The 25,529-nt window shown below is 32.9% G+C and overlaps 1 protein-coding gene across 44 annotated transcripts in view; it reads right to left on the bottom strand.

Moving 5' to 3' along the window:
* The window catches only part of LOC106868113 (nucleolysin TIAR), a 123,487-nt gene that overhangs the window by 4,879 nt on the left and 93,079 nt on the right, over window positions 1–25,529 (bottom strand). For 27 of the 44 annotated variants that reach the window (XM_089341571.1, XM_089341569.1, XM_089341576.1 and 24 more), the window contains 8 exons: window positions 19,246–19,333; window positions 12,321–12,396; window positions 7,450–7,555; window positions 6,972–7,064; window positions 6,772–6,856; window positions 5,262–5,400; window positions 4,634–4,785; window positions 3,629–3,741 (listed from right to left, as the gene is read on the bottom strand). In XM_089341571.1, coding sequence (XP_089197697.1) covers window positions 3,629–3,741; window positions 4,634–4,785; window positions 5,262–5,400; window positions 6,772–6,856; window positions 6,972–7,064; window positions 7,450–7,555; window positions 12,321–12,396; window positions 19,246–19,333 — 852 coding nt within the window. Of the gene's footprint in view, window positions 1–1,245; window positions 1,334–3,628; window positions 3,742–4,633; window positions 4,786–5,261; window positions 5,401–6,771; window positions 6,857–6,971; window positions 7,065–7,449; window positions 7,556–12,320; window positions 12,397–19,245; window positions 19,334–25,529 lie in introns of all 44 variants that reach the window. The other 17 variants (XM_089341568.1, XM_089341558.1, XM_089341561.1 and 14 more) reach the window with 1 other exon arrangement.

Genomic DNA, 25,529 nt, shown 5'->3' with positions numbered 1-25,529 from the left:
AAAATCAACTGGGGCCTGGGAAGTAGAACATCATGGCAAAAGAAATCTAATTTTTAAGACTGATGCTAGCTGATCAGTACCAAAAAACCACAACGAATAACTCAATATCATGAATTGCACGTAAAACTGTTATAGCTCTCTGATGAAAAGACTCAGAGGGGAATATAATTAAATCTTATGCCTGCATTAATTTGAAAAGACATCACAGGAACAACTGGCTTTTCCTTTCATTTTCAATATTCTATTACATGAAAAGATAAAACATGCAAAACTTTCCTCAATGTTTTTTGGTTTCCATCTCTGAACTAAATTCCAGACATAAAACATTCTATAATCTTGCTTTACGATTTTTTATTATATATATATATATATATATATATATATATATATATACACACACATACACACACTCACGCACAAATATAGTCCAGTCATGCGAAACAATAACTCAAGAAAACATGCAGCTTTATCTACATAAAACACAAGTCATCTACAATGACACACCTTGGAGTTTCTACATTAATAATAACTTTGGAGAATGTAAAATAGCAGCGATACTTCAATATTAATGTGTGTATGTGTAATTTAGTAAACACGTTAGTAATAAGCCAGTTAATTATATAACTTGTTCTTAAAAGCATGAACTGGCATGCTTTAGTGTTGGGAGGAATATTATTCTGTGCTTTTTAGCATAAACAAGCTTTACTTTCTTAAATCTTTTGAAAATATCACAACCCAATAGATGAAATAAGGAAATGAAAACAAGAAGCAACCCATTTCCTTGAGTAGATCGGCTTAGAAACTGGATACAATGATGGTTTATAGAATTTAACATTTGACAAAAAAATCCATTTTTCAAATCCGAAGAAGGGGACTAATTTCTCCTCTCAATATTCACCCCATTTCTAACAATATTTATATATCAACTAATACTGTGTATTTAGGTTTTATTGAAAATATATACCCCATTCCATACAATTTAGAAGAGAAATAAATAAAAAATTAAAATTAAAACTTAAACATTGCATTTAATATAAAGTGATTAACATATCCGAGATATGCTTAAAAGCTAAACTGTATGAATATTGATTTTGAAGTGTACCTATTAAAAAGTAAAGAAAATCTATCCAGATAGTAAAACCAAATTCAGAATAAATCTAACCAAAAATCTTGAAGTAGATTCTATGGCTGAAAAAGCTATAAAGTGGAGAAAGAAGAAAAAAAAGTATATAAAAATCTTCCAACCTGCTGTCAGCCATTTTACCTCAGCGCCTGAGGGCATGATGCCAGAATGCTTGCAATCATGGGATGAAAAGGGGATGAGATATCACCCCTAGCAAATGGAAAAATTTAATGTCAGCAACAAATAGTCGGGTATTGAGTTCAATGAACAGAAGGATGAAGCTAATATCAAACATAGCTGTCCCCGATTATGTAGCCTAGTGAACAACAGTGTCTCAGAGCACTGAAAGGAATTTCTCAGCACTGCTATGTAACAGGCAAGGTAGAGACTAATAAGCAGCTGATAAAAGCAGCTCTCTCATCATAGGGAAGGTCAAAAGCCACAGAACTGCATCTTTGGAAAGCTATTTAAAACAATTCTGAACTGAAGACAAGACCATTAGAGAAACAGATGTCAGCATCACATTACAAACACTATGTTCACTAAATAAAAGACAATAAAAGCAGGTATTTAAAAAAGGGGGTGGAGGAGACATTACAATCTAATTTGTACAATTATTACCCTTAATAGAACTAAGCATTATTGGAACTTATTGCAGTAAATTCAGTCTTTCAATCTTCTTTATTTTTTTTTTATTTTTTTATTATTTTTTTATTATTTTTTTTTTTTTTTTTTTTAAGAACTAATTCAAAACACAAATATAATAGGAAGTGCAACAAGGCGTTTGTCAGCAAAATAGAAACATAAATGCAAATGGGAATATCTGCTAAAATGCTGATTGTTGTGTATTTTGGAAGGAAAGGGACAAACATGGAAATAAAAAAAAAGAAAGAGGTTAGTGTTATCAGTTAAAATGGAATGGGGTTGAGAAAGAGATAACATTCTAAAATGCCAGCCGTGAGCACTGTAATTGACTTGGTGGCATTATATAGTTGCCATTTTTAATTCCAGTAGACTACCAACTGCCCGACTATGTTTAGATATTAGGCTAATCCAACTGCTCATTGAGAAAGAAAATGAGATTCTTACTGATTTATATAAATTTACATGCAATAGTAAGAGAAAATAGAGGTAAAAAACATTTAATCTTGTTATATATATATGTATGTATGTATAGTTAATTTAGTAAATTGTAATGTGAAGAGAAAAAAAAATGAAGCAATTACACTTTGGGTGAATCCCAGATAGAATAGTTGAAACATGCAAAGCTGTTACATTGACAATATGTAGTAGTATATAGAAAAATAAAAACCGATTCCAACTTTTAGCTTTCAAAAAAAATAAATAGCCCCGCTTTTTTCTCTCCCGTAAAACTTGGTAATGATGGCTACAAGTGTTTTGAATTTGTGTGCACGTACATGTGCATGTGAGTATATGTGTTTGTGTGTACATTAAACCTAGCCCCTCTTAGCCCCTCAACTGTGTCTGCATCCCATCCTATATGGCCATATAGTTAAAAAGAAGTTTGCATTGCAATCACAAAACCCTGAGTTTGACGTCAATGCATGGCATCTTGGACAAGTGGTAAGACTAGTCTTGGGTTGACAAACCATCAAAGACAACCACATTAGATGAACTTTTGATTTTAATTCAGTGGCTCAGCGTGGCCCCACACTGATTTTGCCTGAAGATTACATTAAGAGTTACAAGTGTCTGTGGAACTCTCAACCACTTACACAAAGGAGTAGATAAGTTCAGTTGATCTAACAACTGGAATTCTTATTGTCAAAACTGACAGAAGATTTTCTTTTTTCCATAACATAATCAACTAAAATTTACAGGAGTTTATAGATTATATGGAACTCTGAAGTGTTTCTGTTCCCCACATATTAATTTAAGGCGGTAGGAGTCAAACTAAACTAGATTTAATGTGTTGCTTAATTGAAAATAACAAATACGGGAAATGGGGAAGGTAAATATATGGGTGTAGTAAATAAATGAAGGAAAATGAAGGGAGGAATGAAAGAGAAAATTCATTATGCATGCAGAGGAAAAGACTTGTATCCACAAACTTTGAAAGAAAAGCTGAAGGGTAAATTGTCTGCTAGAAAACCAAGTCAAGTGAATTACGGAAGTTAGTAGGAAAGGAGGGGGAAAAAAAAAAAAAGTAACAGATTTAAGAAAATATAAAACAAAACATTATTTTCCAAATATTAATAAAAAAAAAAAATTAAACAGAACAAAATGCCTAGCAAATTCAGGGTATTAATTTTTTCCTTCTTCCAAATGATGAGAAAAGAAAATAAAAACAATAATTAAAAGAAAGAACATTCTTTAGAAAAAAAAAGGACAACCAACGAAACCATTAACCAATGAATTTTGTTGGTCTATAAAGAAACCCTGCCACCTCTCCCCCAAAAATGATGCACCCTTTTAAAGAAAAATAGTCTTTAATGGAAGGGGGTTATGAAGATAAATATGCAGGTAATGTATGAGAATACCTACCCTGCTGCAGAGGATAACCAAGCATAGTTTGCTGCTGACCATTAAATTGCTGCTGTTGCTGGCCAGGCTGCAGGGGAATTTGGCCCCATTGTTGCATCGCAGGGACATTCATCCTGTAAAGAAAAAGAAAATATTGGTTTAGTTACTATCTTAATCGTAGGATCCCACGTCAGTTGTTTTTAAATACACGAAAGCTGCAATCCAGCAGTCTTCTTTACACTTTCATAGTTCATTTACCAGATTGTGTATGTGTGTAAGAGAGAGCAACAGAGTGGGAGGGTACGAAGAACTCCACCCAAAGCAGATAAAGATTTTTGTAGCCAAAATAATAAACAGGCTAGATGTTGCCAAGAATGTTTTGGAAGTTTTACTTATGTTCTTACGATGTAACCACTATGATGGAAATCATATACATTGGTTACCAGCAAACATTTATGCTATCAGTGGTTCAAGCCGTCTGCTGCACAACCACAAGGTACCTCAGGTATCTCCTATAGCACTGGCTGTGCAGAGCCTTGAGTAGATTTGAGAGATGAAACTGAAAGAAGCCCTATGCACAGGAGTTACACATGTGTGCTTGTATCTCCCAGTCTTGATAGTAGTAATGCTAAATTTAAAACAGGCAACAGTTGTAAAATGAGCACTTTATTTCACATCTTCCAAGGAAGTTTGGACTAAAGGAAAAATACCTTTCTTATTCCGTCTGACCCATGCAAGTATGGAAAAGTGATCATTACAATGATGATGATTAGTCACCCCATTTGCCTGTATTACCCACTAGGTCCGTTTTGTAGCCTAGAGTATACTGTGCTTGCAAAATGGATGTGGCTCCAGGTTAATTTGGCTGCTACTTCTAGCAGATTGATTAATAATGCAGAGGCAGTTTTGTTGTTTGTAACAATGAAACATCATGCACAAACATTTGGAGATAATCAATGTAGTTTGAGACTTATTGAAAATGTTTAAATTGAGTAACAAGACAAAAACTGTAAAAAGTTCACTTACCCAGCATATGCTTGGTAGTTATAACCTGCCCATTGATTCATTCCTCCTTGAACATAGCTGCTCTGGGCCATATTTTGATATGGATAGCCCCAATAACCCATGTTACCATAAAACTGACCATAGGCTGAAGGGGAGGAGAAAGGTTGCTGTTGCTGAAAAGAGAAAGGAAATCGATGCATTTCTTTATTTTACATCCTATATATAATCATCAATTGCTAGAAAATTACAAATCCATATCAGATAGTAAAAGATAACTAGATCACAAGATGAAACCTCCTGCTTGTCTACTGAATATGAGCACTTTCCCAAGATACAAAATATAATTATTTAGAATTTAATAGAGTTGTCAATATGCATATCAGCAATTAGTTACTGGTCTCATTTAATTACTATTCAACATTCCATGATTGCTAAAAGTACCGACATAACTAAGGAATTTACTCAACTGGTCATCAACATACTTTGCCCTTGTGCCAACGCAAGAGATATTTATATAAAACTTTGTAAATGTCACCTGAATCTCAATACACAAAACAACATACTTGAAGAAGTAAACTGGCCTGGTCACATAGAACTGTTAAACGATGAAGTACTTAACTTCCACGAAAAAGATTTTTTGAATACACACCTCATTAGTGACAGTTGGCTGACTGCTTTGGTTAGGATCATTAGATTCTTTACCCCAGGAACACTTCACAGGTTGATCTGCAATCACATTGCCATGAACACCACAAATTGCTTGAGCAGCAGATTCCTTTGAAGAAAATCTTTTAATGGAGAGAAAGATATAAACATTTTATTAAGAAATATTTATTTCATTAGCTATATATAACAATTAACAAAATTAGCCTATTAAGTAGCAAATGTTATAGGTTTTAAAATGTCTAATTCTAAATTAACTTTGCGATAGTGAAGAACAATAACGAAGTTGTGTTATAGTACCAATTAACATAAATATTAAGATACCACTTAGAAGCATTATAAAATTACTTTGTGCATTTTTAATGAAAGTAATTGATGCAAAAGGTATGAACTTTTCACATAAATACTAAACCGGCTTTTAAGAATTCAATGCTTTCCAAGTTAATAAAATTAGTCCACCTTTCAGTGATAAATGGACAAGTGACAATACAATCAGCTACCTACCCATTTTTATGCAATGCCAAGAAACCTCTCATTGCATTGAATGAGACAGTTTCAACCAATAAGATTCCAAAAGCTGTCTAAATACTGATACTCAAAATATCACAAGGCTATAAAATCCAGATATTAAATGAAGGTATACTTATGATATGACCAAAAATTTCATTTTCACGAAGCGATGGAAAAGTAAGCAAAGGAGGGGAGGGGCAGCCTCCCACCCAACCAGTTCAAGCTACAGACCATGACAGTCAATAGTTGAAATGGCTTGGCTAAATCTCAGATCTGCATCTTAGCAGATTCAACTTGGCACTCACTACCTCGAGGTTTTTAATATAAGAGAATCTAAGCACTTACCACCACTAAAATAGCTTTAAGTATTAATTTGAAATTGTACTAATGATAACTGATTGGTTGACTATGGATTATATGCTACAATATAAATATCAAATGTTCAGAGATTTTAATAGGCTTATATCACATATTTAAATTTTCTCAACTTCAAAATGTGTGTGTGATTTCAAAATTTCTTGCCAAGAAATTCCTACCGAGTAACTTAAAACAACTGCAATTAAGACTACTTTCACCAAAATACCCAAAATATTTACAAGGAATACAACAGGATATTACAAAAAGTTAAGGAACAAGACATGTCATGGTCTCTCACTGCCACATTTAATTTGCTAACAGTTAAGAAAATATGGACAGTAATAATAAATTTATGTCTGCCTTACATGCCCGAACAGATTGGATGATTCAAAGGATGACATTTCTACAGCTGGATACCTTTTATAATACCAACCACTTTACAGAGTGTAATGGGTGCTTTTTCTACACTGGTGAGGTGACCATGGAGTATAAGTAGGACTTACTACAGTTATGCCAAGTACCACGAAAAATAACAATTAAGCAAATTAAGTTGAAGCCAACACAATTTTTTTTAAGGAAAAGGTAGTAAATGAACCTTTAATCACTTGTAACAAAAGTAATCAACTTACCGAATGAATGCATAACCTTTATCTTTGAAAACACGAATTTCATGAATTACTCCATATGAATTGAAAGTCTTCCTCATCAGCTCCTCTGAAAAGTGAATTTTTAGAGTTTAAATTAGAAACCGAAAGATGAAGCTATGTGGTAAAAATTTAGAAATACACAGAACAAGATTAATTAATAGTTAAGGATCAAATATATTTACCTGTAAGACCCTGAGAGATACCACCGCAGTAGACTGTACAGTTGGTGGGACTGGACTGGTTGTATACTTCTTCATAAGATAGCTGCTTTGTATCTTAAAATATTGATTACAAAACATATCAGTCAGATAGATAGATAGATACAAACATGATAAAGTGCATGTGTGTGTACGTGTGTGTAGATTGATGGAGAAAGGGAAGAAAGAGCTTTTTGATTAAGGTAAACATTATTAAATATATTTTAACTGAGACAGAATTAAAATTATCAGGAATATTAAGTTAATGAGAAAAACTGCCACTGCTGAGCTTTATTGCAATGCTGGACTTTTAATGACATAATAACTGAGCTCTTAATTTATCACTTTTATTTTTACACCAATTCAGTGAATATAGGCGTGCGTGTGTGTGTGTGTGTGTGCGTGCGTGTTATGAAACAGAAACACTAAAAAGTACAAACAAAAATTGAGTATATTTACTTACTGTCTTTTTGACTTGGAGCAGGCGGCTTCCGAGTGGCCCAATTTGTCCTGATTGGCCTACTGCCCAGCCACTGTCCATTCATGGTGTTTATTGCAGTTTCAGCATCCTATATTAATAACAATACATCACATTTAATCTTACTTGGACATTTGGCCATAAGGTAGCTGTGAAATCATTAGCATGAGAGTATTAATATATAATTCAACAGCAAACGTCAAGTCTTTAAAGACATTCTGGAAAGCTTTTGTTTGATCTATTAATATAGAAAATGGGATTTTTGGTCTGCAGTGTACAGATGGCTATGTGTGCAACAATAGCATCATAGAATATTGTCTTAACCTCAAAAGTTTTCTGTAGCTACAGCAACCACATCCCTACTTATTACTCTGCTGCCTTCAACACCTTCCACATACTATTGCTAAATTAACCCTGAAGTTTAATTAAAATGTATCAACTGAAATGGCATTCATTCTAGCAATAAAATATAGTCACCATGCTATTCAATGTATGCATCTTATTGAAATTCCAATAGAAGATATATAAGGGCAAAAACTTATGAAAACATGCAAGCTCCTGAAGTATTAGCAGTTAGGGGAAGGGGGTGTCTTATTTACATCAGATGACCTCACTTTAAACATGAAGAGGAAGTCTAACAATGCATTGGCTATTTGAGTGAAATTGTACAAATATAAGTCAAAAGTTAAGAGAAACGTATGTTTAACAGAAACCTACAAGTATTTTAGCATAATTGACATGTACATTTATGCAAGCATACACATATTAGGAATTTCTCATTTCATTAACAACCAGAATCAGTTGATTCAGATGAGAAAAAGAGATATCTGGGAAGCTAGATCCTTATCAAATTGCATTAAAATCTGTGAGACAAGACAATGACTGCATGTAAACAGTTTTCATTGTACTGTCCAAAGTTGCAAGGATTGCTGATTCCAATAATATCCCGGTTGATAATATCAATGAAGAGGATGCAGACCACTCAAGAAAAGCTTGCAGAAGTGCAGATGAGGCTCTATAAAAGGTGACACAAGACTAGGATTTTTTAATACAAGGATCATCATAGAGAAAAACAGGCTATAAAAAAGGCATTAACTCAGTTTGACATCTCAGCTATGGTCAGTTACAAATAAATGGCAGAGATTAAGGAGCCAGCATTCAACCTAATGCAATGTCTGTTCATTATCAGCAGGTAGTTCTTAGAGCAAAATGCAAGCATCCACACTGGTTTAGTACCAGGGATTGTACTTTGCAAGGGTCTCTTTTTTTTCACCTGTCTGCTGTAGCCTCTGCTTTGAGATGATGTAGAAGTCGGTAGATATCTGATATGGATTGGTATAAACACCAACAGCTGGTAGCTCAATAACTTTTGTTCCACTGAAGACATTGTGCTGATTGCTATGTCACCAGCTGAGTTCCAAAGACTGATTGATAAACTTAATCAAGTCTTATCAATTTTAACTAGCGGTTACACCAAAAAGACTAAGATCATGACAGCCACCAGGAAACCTGAGTAGCTTATTTAATGATGCCAAGGGGCCAACCAAACCACATCTAAACGTGCAAGTACTTGGGCTGCATTGTTGAGCAAAGATGAGACAACAGCCAGGAAGTCAAAGCAAGGCCTGATGCAAGAAGACCAACCATGAGGTCATTCAATACATTATGGAAATACAGCAAACTTCAGCAAAAACACAAACTAGATTGTCTAAGAACGCAAGCCTTGCCTGCAGCAGGGTATGAAACATGTACTCTCAGGATAAATGACACCAAGAAAATGAGATGGTACAGGCAAACACTGTGGTTCTGTTGAAGCACCTGACAATAAATCTGCGTTTTTTCATCATACTTCATACTTGTACTCTCCTAGTTGTGCGTGTGGTGGGGTTCTTCTAAACTTGTAAGCTACCAAGTAACCATATTAACGCTGGTGCCAGAGAAAAAGCATCCAGTCCACTGAAAAGTGGTTGGCACTAGGAACAACATCCAATCATAAAAAACCATACTGAAAGTGAACCAGTAGAGCAAGACTTGTCCCCACAAGCTTCAGATCTCTCCAACTGCCTAATGAATGCTAACATGGAAAAGGATGACAAAATGATAATGCAAACGCATGCACATACACATATTTGGTAGATTTCTTTTTTTTTTTTTTTTGCTGCCTAGGCTTACATAAATCAAATTTTTGATGATTACCAGTCCAATGCTTTTATTAAAATAGCTAAAAGAATAAAATATAGTCAGAAGCCATGTTTAAACCTAGTCACCACCTAGTATTTTAAACATTGCAGACATCTAACAACTGTGATCAATGAGAGAAAGCCAGGCCATAATTATTTATATCCGTGATGAACAGATCTTAACATACTTCTCTCACAGTTCGAAAGAAATCAGTTTAGAATGCAAACACTTAAAAGAAACAATACTGTTTTTAAAATATCGATTAAGTGTCCGTGAACTTTGTTAGAAAAGCCAATAATTAACTTAACTTCATTCATAATCATTAAGACTTACTGATCTAGTTTACAATATATACCTATCAGTTTCTTCTGCATTTTTCATAAAAATTCACAAGGTATTATAGAATATATCAGCATGGCTGTGGCAAGAGGCTTGCTTCCCAATCACATGGTTCTGGGATCAGTCTCACTGCATGGCACCTTGGGCAAATGTGTTCTCAGACTAACCAATGCCTTCTGAGTCGATTTGGTAGATGAAAACTGAAAGAAGCCCACTGTATATATCTATGTATGTTTTTGTGTCTGTTCCCCCACCACCACTTAACAACTGGTGTTGATGCGTTTATGTACCAATAACTTGGCAGCTCAGGAAGAAACGACTGTCAAAATGAATAGTGTCAATAAACAGTGTTTCAAATCTGATGATAGAATGTAAGGAAGAAAATCTTTAATGACCAAAACTATATTTGGTTTTTAAAAATTTACTGTCTGAAAGTTAGGCACAATGCAAAATTAGTTTGGCGTTTTGTGATTCTCACGTTTTCTCATGAGATGCATACAGATCAAACAATGGACACGAACTTCATTGAGTTAATGAACTCATTATCTTACAATTTTTGAATAGGAAACGAGAGAAACTGTCACACATGAAATGCATATTTAAAATCGAAATGCCATTGTTGCAAAAGGGAAAAACATATTTTCACAGCATGTCAATATATGAAATATTAAAGTGTGCAAAGGATAAGGAACACTGCATGCAACCAAGTTCAAGAGTTCGGTAATTTAGTTACTTATTTATGAAGTGTGTGCACATGCACACGCAGCCATACTGGCAAAACTCCCAAATAAAAGCCACTATTTTGAGACATGTTCTGGGAGTAGATTGCTAACATTACCACCAAAACCAAAGCAATGAAGTCAATCTGTCACTGCACAACCTGCTAGAAACAGCAGCTGGAGTTCTATCAAATTACACATACCATTATTTAAAACAAAATATGACAGATTATGAATTCCTAGATACACCTAAAGATAGGACGGTCACGAATAGAATGACACATCTACTTTTGCTTCATCAGGATTGATCTCGAGCTAAAGAAATAGTAATTTTGGGACTTGCCCTATATCTTGCACAATTTACATGCTACCTGCTATCGTATCCGCTATCAGTGTGGAGTTACGAGCTTTTAGATTTAATATCACACTCCTCCTCATCATCATTGTTTAAAACCTGTTTTCCATGCTGGCTTAGGGTGGATGATATGACCAGGAGTTGGCTAGCAGGAGGGCTGCACCAGGCTCTAGTTGCCAGTTTCAGCATGCTTTCTGCAGTTTGATGCCCTTTAACACTAACATCAACCACTTTACAGAGTGTCTGCTGGGTGCTTTGCATGGTGCCAGCACAGTTGCTTCTTACTCATTCTTGAATATCCCATTTTTGCAAAACATGTCCTGGAAATGTTGTCTCGTGGAACATTCAATAAGTCATAATTAAGATTAGATTTGAATTATTGCATATCTTTCAAAAGCTGGTTGAGCCATAATCAAATTTTAATTGAACATTTGATACTAAGTACTTAGCATTGAGTTGAAAAATATTCAACGTTTCCAAAAGGTTCTATGAAAAGCTATCATTGTATTTCAGTCAGCAATATCTTATTTGATATGGCAATACAGAAATCCATTATTCAGTATGGAGCAGGCAACTGTTTTAACATCACTGAAAATGTTGTGTGTTGCAACCAACAACCCAAGCAGGTTTTTCCAAACTGCTGAGATGTTCCATCTAAATAAGCCGCAGTAGAAAAGCGGCCCAGATTTAGAATTCTAGTCCCAATTCAGTCATGTAGAGTATTCAAATGCATTGATACTGAGAGAGAGAGAATTCTGAGGTCAGACATATACTAAATGCTTTTTCTTTTGCTTTAAAGAAAAGAACAATTTTCATATGGATTGTGCATAGTTGTGACATTTTAGAATGGTGACTAATATACAATCAGTCATGGCAACAATCTGGTTCAATAGGAGCTTCTTAACATGTATAATCCAAAAGTTGAACAATACACTGAACTTCACATTGCTTTCCAAAAAATGTTTCATTTTATTGTTACATACAAGAGAACATATTGAACCCCTTCAGCACATTAACATTTGGTGTAGTCATTAGTTTTGGAAATTAGACCGAACTGTATACATATTTTCATTAACACCCGCTTTTAATACAAAAAGAAAAAGAAAAAGAAAAAAGATCAAAGAAGCAGTATGAATACCATTAATGAGGTGAATGCCATAATTATTTGCGTTCAGATTACTGTTTAATTGTCAAACACCTCTGAGAAACCCCAAGCATATTTTTTACATCATTATAAATATGAAAAAAAAACTATTACTTACCACTTTGTTAACAAAAGAAACAAAACCATATCCCTTTGATTTCAGGGTTTGCGGATCCCGAATGATTTTACAATCTCTGCAATAAATTGGGGAAAGCAAAAAACAGAAAATTGAGTGAGAACTATAAAGACAGTAAGCCTGAAACACATGACGGCAAGCAGGCTGTATAAAAAGACCAAAGCAACTGTGGCAAAAAGCTACAAGTTTAACAAGCAACCAATAAAAATTTTAGTGACATCAATACAAATGCACTGATGATTCCCTCCCAAATATTATAAATGTAGACTTCTTCATGGGATTTACTTCCAGATATTATAGTTTTAGTCAGCTTCATAGAACCTGTAGCTTAGTCGTAAAATAATTTCTAAGAAAATTTTTGTGAAAAATTATACTTTAAATGAATAGATAGTTAAAAGATGAAAAGTACATTACAACATGTACTTTTAAACTAAAAGCTAATGAATGTATCTAATTTAACCAAATGTTTTTTTACTGATGTTTTTAACTAATATTCTAAAGACTTCAAAATCAGGAAAAGAATGAAGAAAAATTCTTTACATGCAGAAAATATAGCCCACTATGTTAAAGAAATTAGTTTCGAGGTGTATGTGACTGGCATTTTCCACTTACTTAAGTTCCACTAAACTTAGATTTTTTTGATACACTCAAAGACTTTGGTGCAGATCATAAAGACTAAAAAGTTTCAGTAGTTAATAACAAAGCAATGTTGTTACACCTAATACTGCATTGGTGTTAGTAGTATTATTGATTAACAAACAAAACTTTTTAATATAGAGATCAAATCTGGACTGTCTGCATGGGTTAGCTGGAAGAAAAGCTTTAACAGCAACAAGTTTTTATGCAAACATGTACATAGTACTGCTACCAAATTTAGGCAGGGTTTTCATATATAAATATATAAATAAATATATATATATATAGATATATATATATATAGACTGATGCAGCAAGTGATTAGAGATTTAGCTAATGATTCAATAATCATTAGGTTTCTTTTTTAAATTAAAACAACCGTTACTCATTCAACACAATGAGTTTATTAAAGTATTTTTACAATTGTCAAGTAATAAGGTAAGCAATTAGCTTTCCTTGATTGGAGATAATACTGAAAGAATAATTGGATGCAGTTGGTTGGGATAAAATTGTCAACGTAAAGGGTATCAGGTAAACTTGGAGGCAAGCAGAAGGCAATTTATGGAATCTAATAAACCAGGTTTACAGAATTAAAAACCATAGGATATTTTGTAGAAATTTAATCACAATCTTTTATATAATGACCTACTTAGCAAAAACTGCTAACTTGGGATAGGAAAGTAAATGTTAGTGAATAAAAAGATTTTAAAATACAAGGATGTTTGTGGATAGAAATTATTGAATGAAAAATAATATGAAAAAAGAGTTTGGTTATGAAATCATGAAGTCAAAAATGAATATTTCACAGAAATACAGCTATTATAAAACCATGATGATATAAGGAATGTAAACCAAGACAAAAGAAGGATTTAAGGAGATATAAATTAAAACATGGTTGGTTTGCTGAGAAATGATGAATACAAAGGAAAGCTGCAAGATATACAAGAAAAATTTCAATTGAAAGAGTCCAAACAACAATATTCATTTTATTCTCCATTTTTACATACATGAATTATATATATAACACTAAAAATGAGGAAATCAAAACTGTTACATAATTTCCAACAATTTCAACATGGTACTACAACAGGGGAAGCCCTAATAAAGCCTTTAATAATCTCAAATTCTATAGAAATTAGAACAATTTAAATTAGTCCTAACAAAATTGTATACCTAAAATTTGAATGACGATAAAACCAGAAGTGATCATCCAATATACAAATTAGTATGTGCAGACAGTCAAGAACCTCAACTTTCAAAATAAAGATACCTTTACAAGTAGATAATTCCGCCAAAGAGGGATTAAATTTTCAGACGCACTTTAAAAGCCCCAGTCAGAAGCCTAATATAATATACATATTTACGAAAACCAATAGAAACAACTACAAGAAAAATGAAATACGGAGGGCACAATAACAGACTAAGCAAATTGAGAGGATTGAAACAGAAAATGGAGAAAATACAAAAGTCAACAAAATGAAAGATTGTATTAATATAACTTGATCCATTACTACAAATAAGAAAAAAAAAATACAGCTAATTATAGTATGAAACTCAGTGGAAACTGGTAGATGCGTTTGAATGTATATAGAATGTGTGAGTGAGCATACACAGTAACATGTACGCTAAGTAATATCTATGTACGAATGAATATGCATTATTGTTGATCTTTTGCTGTTGAAGCCTTTCTAGTGCATTCTAAGAAAGCTGAAGATACAATTGCTACCAAATAATGTGAACTAGCATGCCTGCTTCTCACCATTCCCACTAAAACCCACTGAAAACCTACAAAGAGGGAGGGTAATGATCAGAGTGATTAATAATAACCAGCAGCATCCATCAATGCCAGAGACATGCTTCAAAGAAACAACATAGCCAAATGGGCCATGGATACATTGTTTCCTTGCTTCTGGCTACAAAAAACAATAAGAGAGCTTGAAAAAAGTTTTAAGTGTCTAATCTGGTGCACTGCAAAAAGCGGTTAATAAATTTATTTTGATACATACTAAAAGAAATAAAATGGGAAGAAAGAGAATTAAAAATACAACACAAATGCAAAAAAGATAGAGGGGGGAAATGAAATGAATTTAAAAATATACAGTAAATTTACCATGGTGTGTATGTAGAACGTATGTACATAAATACTTAAATTTATGCAAATATTAAAAAAGGGGGAAGAATGTGCTCCTAGAAAAAATTATATATAAAATAGGGGAAGGTATTGACTACTTGCAGGGAAGGTTGGAAAAATGTGTGATAACCACACACTCACACAAACACCACCATACATATACATCTTTACAAAAAGTATGAAAATATCAGCCATAAATAAAATAAAAGGTCCCCATATATATATATACATATATATATATAGTTTTGTTTACTAGCAAATAATATAAATGTAAGATTGGGTGAACAGACAGGGCAAGGATTACTGACACACATTTTTGCTGCTGCTGCTGCCCAACAAGCAATCTATCTTGCACTCAACGCTGTGACATAGCAGAAGTGCACACACTACTCACACAGCGGTTTTTACAGGAAAAAAGAGAAAAAAAGAAATGAGAAAGGAAAAAAGAAAAAAAAAGTAGGAATGAAAAGGCATACATAGCCTGTGCCAAATTGCGCTTTATTTGTTGGTAGTAGTAGTAGTACACTGGACGACGGGTCGTGTCATCTGTTTGAAGTTAGGAAAAGTAACAATTACTAAATATGGCACCAGCAACAATGTTTGGAATTGAAGAATTGGAAAAGAAAAATGAGCAATGGCAACAGAAAAAATCCTTTTATTCCTTTCTTCATGTTCAATGGAGCTCTGGGATATTTCCCCGAGGCGCCAGTTTAGCAAGGAATTTAATTTTTAATATAATTTTTCATGTTTATGTATACATACAAAATATATATACATTAACCAAAGTTTTAAAGGTAAATTTGTTGGACTTAACAGAAAATTTTAAAAAAAATAGAATAAAATACAAAATCACAAACTTACATATATATACAAAGATCAACGCAATGAAATATATATATGTAGTATAATTGCATGTGATAGTTGTAAAAGATAAATTTCCTCCAAATTTTGGTGGAAATTTCCTCCAAATACGATATCCTCATTTATTCTTCAAATAAAATTGCCCTCTAGGTCTCAAAAAAAATATTAAAAAAACAGGGAAAACAAATGAAAGCTAAAAATTTAAAAAGCATCTAAATAAATATAGAAGAAATAAATTGGAAAAAAAATAAATAAAGCAAAAAGTAAGTCACTCTCAGCCTAATTTGTTAGTATATTGCATTTTCAAATTTTTTTTTTTTGCTTTTTTTGTTTTGGGATATAATCAATACTTTTGGAAGATCAACAAGACAACACAGGTAAACTTCTTGGATACACATACAAAATCTTTTCAATGTTAATATGGAGCCAAAATTTCAATTCAGCATTGACAGGACAACCTGATCATTCTACCACCATTATTGCATACAAAACTGACAGAGACATGTTTAATAACAACGATTGAAGAGAATTAAATTCATTTACTAAATAGCACCTCTGCTATGTACATCCTGAATATAACAATATAACGAGACACACAGAGCCAGTCACAAAGCGTACATTTTAGTAGCACACAAGCTAAACTCTGCCATACAGCCAAACAAACACTAACACGCAAGTTATGTCAATGACACCTTATTACATTTTATATTCTACACACATGTGCATGTGTGTGCATATATACATATGCAAGTATATGCATATACATGTGTGAGTGTGTGTGTGAGCGTGTGCACACGTGTGTGTGTGTGTGTGTGTGTGTGTATATATATATAAATATATATATATATATATATATATATATATATATATATATATATACAGACACACACACACACACAAACGTATATAATAATAAACTAGTAAACTAAATGGAAGATAAAAAAAAAGGCATGGAGTGGGGGAAGTGAAACAGAATTGATTTTTAAAAATGGTAAATAATGCACATAAGCCATTTTATAAGTACAGATGTGGTAGTGTAATTAAGAAGCTCACTTCTGAAATTACATAGTTCTCGGTTCAATCCCAACTATGCAATCACCTTAGGCGTGCAAGTGTCTTCGTCTCAGGTTAACCAATAGTCTGTGAGTGGAATTCAGTAGATGGTAACGGTAAAAGGCCAGTGTGTGCATGTGTGTGTGTGTGTGTGTGTAAAAGAAAGTATGTGAATTGTGTCACTTTATACATCCTAGTCTTATGGTTTGCCAAATTGAAACCTATTAGCGACAGACTGAAACATACTGGGAGGTAAGGGTTAATATAATCAACTAAACCCTCGAAGGCTGTACTCCTGCATGGGAGCAGTTCAATGACTATGGCCAGTTTAATAATATATACCTTCTGTATAATTTTAATTGCAACCTCATCTGAAACAACAGTAACAGCAAACATAATAGTGAACGTGGCTTCAACAATGACTTACTGCATGCTATTTTAATGCAAATTAGACTCAAGTAGCTTTATTGCAAACTGATTTAGACGGAGAGAGAAGGCGAAAAAGCTCTGTTAATTTAGCAACACAAGTTTCCTATTTTTAAAATCACTGAGCTGAAAAGTGTAAACCAAAAACAATCTTCCCATGTTGTGATCATGAAAATTAGAAGTTACACATACACACAAACTTGAAAGGTGGGGGGAAAATGAATATTGGAGAATAGTGTGGGTTTGAAATCAGACTGGATGGTCTCAAAGTAAAGAATTGGGGCAAAATTTATAAACCTCAACGTGTTTTAGGTAGTTCTTTCGCATACGTTGTATGGAAGGTAGAGTAAGAAGGATTGGAAGTGAACAATCACATTGTTTAAACTATAATAAACTTTCTTGATTTCTAAAATTTTACATTGCTTCTATTCTTTACCTCACAATATCAACAAAATACCATAGAAAATTACTAAAACTCAAGGCAAAAAATATTCAATAGAAGAGTTAAATGGAAATTCATCCAATAAAAGAAGATAATGAGGTTGTCCCGTAGAACAATTAAACTATATAGTAGACACTGATAAGAGAATTCTAATTCTTGAACACCAGAAAACCTTTCCAAGTAAATCAACATGTCTAGAAAGTCATTTTTTTCACTGAAATATTTGAGTGAATTGATAATATATTACTGAAAATCATTTGGATAAGGTCCATGATCCAGAAAGCAGAACTAGAAACAAGGCATTTTGCAATGCTGTCATCTGAGCTGCTTACTGAAAGCCAAGATGTTATCAGCTGGGTAATCTAAAAGAATGCAAAGATTTGTCAAGTAAAACGTCAAACTGTTGCCTAAACAGACGAAGAGCATTCATTCATTATGATTGTATTATATGTATATTGGTAAAATAATTTACTTCCCGAGTGACAGTCCTCTGCAGTCTACAGCCGATACACACTAAAGTCATGAAATACTTCAACAGTTGGCCAAAATAAAAAATTATTAGGAATGTATTCCTTCTAGTCAAAAAATATTCATTTTATCATATGGGAATTACACATAGTATATCTATTTTCTAGGATGACATATAAGCTGATATTACAATTACTACAGTACAAAAAAAGGACCTAAATGGTTTTGTTTACACCAAAGTTCATAAAATGGTAAGATTCTATCTAATTACATACATTTTTTTTTTCTTCCAAAATAAAAATGAAATTTTAAGCGCTCACCAACCTAAAAAAAAAAAAATTACATGCAACATGTACATTGAGGGAGAAAGAAATTGATTATATCATAATATCCAATGCATGTTCAAATGTTCATGGTCTGACCTCAACAAGTGTAAAATATATTTTACACAAAGAATTATGTAGACTTATCTCATAAGCAAGGAAGATAATTGTGTCTCTATATTTCTCAAGTTCTTCAATGTCTTGCAGTACGCATTAAGTGATTGCATTTACATACATGCAGCTGCATACTGGTGTATGTGTGTGTGTGTGCATGTATGTATAGATTTTTGTGATTTCAAATTATAATCCAACTTTTGCATTGTGTCAGACTGAAGTCTACGTTAAGCTAATGTATGTGCTCAGTTTTAAGCCAAAGCTTCAAGCTATCTTCAGAATCTATAATACCTTTAATAGGGGAGTAAAATCAACTGCATCCAACCAAGATTCAAATAACCAATACTGCTCTGCTTTTTGATTTTTAAGACAAGCAACTACAAACTTTGAGCTTACATGGTTAAGCAACATCTTGTGACGAGAACCATAACCACATAATAGTCATATACTTACGATATTTCTCCAAAAGCTTTAAAGGCATCCCGTAGTTGATGAGTTTCAATATCTGGACTTAAATCACCAACAAATATATGGAAGTGTTCTGAAACAAACATTTAAAAATTGACAAATTTAATTACAATTCATACAAAAGATATTAGATCATAATACACTGAAGACTAACTAAAATACATCTGTTTTTAGTAAGGGGTCTATTTCTGAAAGGTTTCAATGAATAATCCTTCCCAATGTCACTAAATTGAAATATACAGGCTTTATCATCGCATTATGCTTTAATACTAAACAACATACAGTAATAGCACACTACAATAATACATTTCTTTAATGTTTCTTCCAGTTAGTGTGTGAATACAAGGATCATATTTCGACTCACTTTATTAGTAAACAGCCTCTAAGACCATCAGTAATGTAAAAAAAATTGCCTCAAGTCTAGAAGGACATGAGGTCTTTCACAGTGTAAGCATTGTGTACACCTGCACTGGAGGATTTAAATTACTGGTCAATAGACCAACCATGGCTGCCCTTTCTACTGTGCACTCCTTAGTTAAAGAAGAGATTTAACTATTTTACAGTTCAGTGGTTAACAGAAGGAAATATATTTAGCAGTAAAAATATTTATGCCAACCTAAAACATCAAAACAACCCTCACTGCTTCATATGTAAATGTACATATTGTTGTTCCTTGCATCTCTAATTTTACCAAACAAGGAATCTTCTTTTTTTTCATTCCTCAGACTCATTACAAAAAGTGCTAAATTTGCACTTTGCTTACACTGGATCTACCATTTCATGTTTATGTCTAATTCAAACTTTTGCAATCGGGGACAGCCAATGGACAGATTTTTGCACTAAAATCTGTCACCTGTTCGTGTTGAAGTGGTCATCCTACAGGATTCAGAACTAAAATAACACATGGAGCCAAGAAAAATTCTCGCTTCAAATTTAACTTAGTTCAAGATTTATGGCTAACATTTCTATCCACTATTTTTTTATGAAAACATAAATATCTTAAATATAACAAAGAAATGAGGATAAAAATATGGATTCACAGCTTAGCCGTCATATTACACACGTGTTTGGTACTGTTCACATCATTACAAAGAACTTTAGCGGAACAGTTCAGAAAGAGTATGGCTAAAGTGATGTTTTATGAAGCAAATTTTATAGCACAGCTCTCAAGCCCATTTTACAAATAAAATGCAAAAAGAAATAAGATTAAAACTAACCCAATAAAAATAAAGAAATTCACAAACCAATTTCAAACAGCAATACAAAGAGTAAGTAAAGGAAACAATTTTATGAAACTTAGCACACAGTACAAAAGAGATAAAAATGTATTACCAAGAAGTAATTATTTATTTGATGGAAGTTAAGGCAGAATGTAGAACATTACTTCTAAAAGCCTCCCCACCACACATTTAAAAAAGAGAAAAAACTGTAGATGAATTATTCAGCATCCTACATATTTTGACTTTAAAAACATCAGATAATTAAAAGACTTTTTTTTTGTTTTTTATATATACTTGCTGATTGCTGATAGTATGGTTTTGAATATTAATCTACCAGGCATTTTTTCCCTCTTCATTTTGTTTGAGATTCTAGGTGTATTGCCCTAGTGATATTTTTGGTGGAATGGATGAGTAGAATCGGATGTAGAAATATCAGTAACACACAACTCATTAAATTTACATTACACAGTAGAGTACCAATGTCAAATTGGTGTCTGAGAAATATCTATAATCTGATATAGTTTCTCTCTCTCTCTCTCCAGCTGTATACATGCATAAGCTTTAAAAGCATTAACAAGGATTAATACAACTTGCAACATTTTGTTTACAAACTCCTGCAAACATTTCACTGGTTTTTGAAAACAATGAATATATTCCATCATCAAAGCTTTAATTTATTGTATAGAGAAAGTAAAGAATAGCTTTTCCCATTTTAGGAGTACAGTCAGTTATGTACATACAATAAAAAAAAATGGCATATTACAGCGATAATTCATCTTCATGGAAAGAATTCACAAAGATATTTTCTTTCTAAGATAGCATTTTCTATAAAAACTAAAATTTAAAACAAAACAACCAAATTTTCATATTTCTATCCAAGAAATAATCAGACCGAAAATTGTCTTCAATTAATAACAGATACAGGCAGAACACATCAGTACAAGGGTGTAACAGCTATTTTCTCTTCTATTGTGGATTAGACGGTTCATATGCAAATAACTTGAAATAGGGAGCCAAACAGCCAAACAATGTCTCTCAAACCCAACAGGAAAAACAGAAGAGAAGTTCAACAGGTACAGATTAAGGATTAATTCCAGTTATAAACAAGAGTTTTCAAACCAATGCTAAAAGTAGTTATTCCCCATAAATCTAAAATAGACAAATCATGTTTGAAGCATCAGAATAATAGGTGATGGTGAAACAAGGATATAAAAAAGTTCAGGATAGAACAATTTTTGTTCATCTTACAAAAACAAACAGTTCATTCAACACTTCCCATGAACAAAGTATAATCATTTAAATGCAGTTTTTTGTAGATGCATTTTAAAATAATTTTTAAAATAACACACAGAATATTCATGAAGGTATGATTTTCTATACAACTATCTTCCTGTTATACAACAACGACCTACTTCCAGTGACATCCAGCACCATTTAAATATTAAAAAAAAAAAAAAATGACAGTGACCTTCATTCCTCCCAAACATTCCCAACCATGCATCATTCACTTGCAACCTAATAAAATCCACACTGACTTGAAAGCCTCTTCCAATGATATGCCCATCTTGTCTCTTTCTCCAATAAGAAAACAAATTTCCACTCATATCAAGAAAAACACATTCCTCTTCCATTTATCAGGAACATCACTCAACTAGAATCTTTAAAATCACTCCAATTGCTAGGTCTCACACCAAGTGACTCACCTGGTAGTGAAAGAACCTCTTTTAACACAGCTAGGATTTTTTCTCAACAACTGATCTCTCACTTTAGGACAAGATGGAGAAGGTGGAAAAGATGACTACTAAAAACTCCTCTCAAAATGCTTGTGCTAGAGTTGTTATAATGATAACCTGTGACTTCATGATGCCCACCATTACTGAATTTAAATGTTCAGACATGTTATACACATTCATTGAGATGAAATCTTTTATAGCTTTAATTACCTATTTCTTGAATAGGCATAGAGTTTCTCAATTCAGAGGGACATAGATCACTTTATTGACTTCAACACCCCATGCTCAACTGGAACTCATTTTATTGCCCTAAGGAAATGAAAGTTTGACAGTAGTACAAACTGAATTAATGAAGCAAAGATTCATAACTAAATACTGCTAAAGATTTTACCTAACACTTTAAAGATCCAGCCTTAACTTGATCATTTTCTGCTTTTTTCTTTTATTTATTTTGGTGTATTATAATTAGAATAAAGCCTGTACTGAAAGTTTGTATGCAGTGTGCAATCATAATGACAATGTTTTGCACACAAATCCCTGTTCCTAACAAACAGAGCAAAACTCATTGTTTCAGTCCCCCCCCCCACCTTTTAATAAAATTCACCTATGACACTAAAGTACTTTTAATCTGGTATATCAACTAGATGGCTACATATAACAGCACACGGTATATTTAAATATATGTAACAAAAATTGTTTAATAAAAAACATTCCAAATGGTTATTCTAAAGTTATATATATAAAACAAAATAAAAAAGAAATCAAAAGGTGTAAGCGTAAAATTTGTTAGTAGTTAAATTCATAAAAGCATTAAAATACAGCTGTAACGATGTTAGATAGGTAGCATTTAAATAAAAGAAGCAAACTGCAAAAACATCTATTTCACAAAAAAACAAGATACTGTTAGCAATCCAACGCTCATACTAAAACTCATCCTGGTTACACGTGCACTATTTCTCACTTGAACTTGTTACAAATTCAAAGTAAATTAGCAGTTAAAATTAATTACGCAGGAAGAGAAATATTTGCATTTAAATATGCGTATAATGAACACAACACCTTTAGCATAGGTTGAAAACGTTAGAATATTTAATGACTCAAGTATCATGTATAAAGAAACAGCCTCATTTTCAAAGTTCATCAACAACACTCTTCGTGTCTACAGCAAGAGCTCACAACTTAAGACTATCCACATACACTAAAGGTGTTGTGATGTTTCAAAGAGTACAACAAAGACAAAATTACCACCTCTTTAAATTGGTCCTACTAATCACACCAAAATTTTTTGCTTAGATTTAACCTATAAATGGTTATGACCAAGAACTGTGCCCTTGTTTCATTTGCAGGATATATTTATATATATTTGGATTCAGGTCTTTCACCTATCAAGTCAAAATCAGCAAATTATCTGTATTCAGTCAAGCTTGCAAAACACAACCAAGACAGTACCACGTTTTCATTTGAAAATGAGATGCAGGGCATACAAAAGTTTGGGAATCAATGTCTAAAGCGATTAATCGTGAAGTGTACCTTTCAGGAATAAGCCAATATTTATACTTTCACAATAAACCTAGCTACATTTTTTTTTTAAATTTAACTTTTACTGCAAAAATCACATATATTCACTCAAAGTTTCATTACCCTTAGCGGCATAACGTAGTTCTATATACCAATCTATCTTTTATAGTGTATATATATATATATATATATATGGCGGCGAACTGACAGAATCATTAGCACGCCGGGTATTTCCTCTGCCGTTGTGTTCAGAGTTCAAATTCCGCCAAGGTTGACTTTGCCTTTCAGAGTTGATTAAATAAGTGCCAGTTAAATAAGCACTGGGGTCAATGTAATAGACTTAATCCCTTTGCCTGTCCTTGTTTGTCCCCTATGTGTTTAGCCCGTTGTGGGCAATAAAGAAATACACATCATCATCATCGTTTAACGTCTGCTTTCCATGCTAGCATGGGTTGGACGATTTGACTGAGGACCGGTGAACCAGATGGCTACATCAGGCTCCAATCTGATTTGGCAGAGTTTCTACAGCTGGATGGCCTTCCTAACGCCGTTCTTGAGCTATGTCAAGTTTAGTAAGGAAATGTGACTTGCAGAAAATAACCATTACATTTTTCCGCAGATATTCATGATATTCATCATCATCATTACTGAAATTGCCATAAAATTCAATTTTGCAGTTAAACGCTTCATAATAATTTTTAATAATGTAGTCTTATTAACAACTATACCTAATTCTATCTCACCACAAACTCCTTGTTTTACTGATTTAGATTTTCAGCTTCTTCCAAGATCCGAATTCCAATGGTTTGTTGGCAGAAAAGAGTTACCTTTTCCCAAGTCATGGTTAACTGATTTTTACTATAAAAATTCTACTGTTTCTGACAAACTAGTCTTGAAAGTTACCATACTAAGCTCAGTTCCTTTGTTGTGGGAGTCATTAGATTTGAATAAAAGGGTTTAAATAACTTTAAATCTCGAGATCAAACTGATTCTTTATCCAATCACAACTCAATCAGATATTTAATTTCGTTTCATTGGCTCATTAAGCTGACTATATGTATGCTTAATATACAGAGAAATAATAAAATGTAATAATGTCATTAGCAACTTTCACATAAAACTAGATAAATCAGTTTTAATGATTACATTTACAACTGATGAAATTCATTGATTGAAACCAAGAATTTACAATGACTCGAGATTTCATGAGTTACGAAAAAAACTAGAAAAAGCAATAAGCAATGAAATTTTACATCATAGGTTTATATTGAAATCATATTTCCAGTGGCAAAGTTGAAAACTAAGTCATAAATTTTAAGGACTCAAAAACATTATACAATAAAGAAAACCAAATTCAAAATAAGTCTTCTCGAAATAGAAGTGTGAAATTTCTTCAACTAGTTTATTACCACATTTGTTAAAAATACACTGGATTTCTTCAATTAAATTTGAAAATATAAACAATTTAATAACGTAACTTTGAATCAAGCTGTTTAGAACTTAAATTAACATAAAATTTCGATTACTTTGAAACAGGAAGCTCGCATCACAGAATCAGGGGCAATCTTAAAACGAGTTAGTATCAAAGGGTGAAGCGTAATAACATGGGTAAAACTTTCAATAAAGGAGTAAAACCATGAGAGGAGTAAATAAAACAATGCTCTTTTCAACAACATATTTGTAAACAAATTTTTTTCCTGTTTGCTTTTGGAAACCGATTTCACGACTATACTGCATTCGAAATATTACTTTAATACAAAATACTCTTTCCATTTCTCCAGAAAATTAAGGATTCCAT

This window comes from Octopus bimaculoides, chromosome 2 (genome assembly GCF_046866305.1).
Source record: "Octopus bimaculoides isolate indiv1 chromosome 2, ASM4686630v1, whole genome shotgun sequence".
NCBI lineage: Eukaryota > Metazoa > Mollusca > Cephalopoda > Octopoda > Octopodidae > Octopus > Octopus bimaculoides.
The sequence above is the reverse complement of the archived record's forward strand: the minus strand, read 5'-3'. Positions and strand labels throughout refer to the sequence as shown.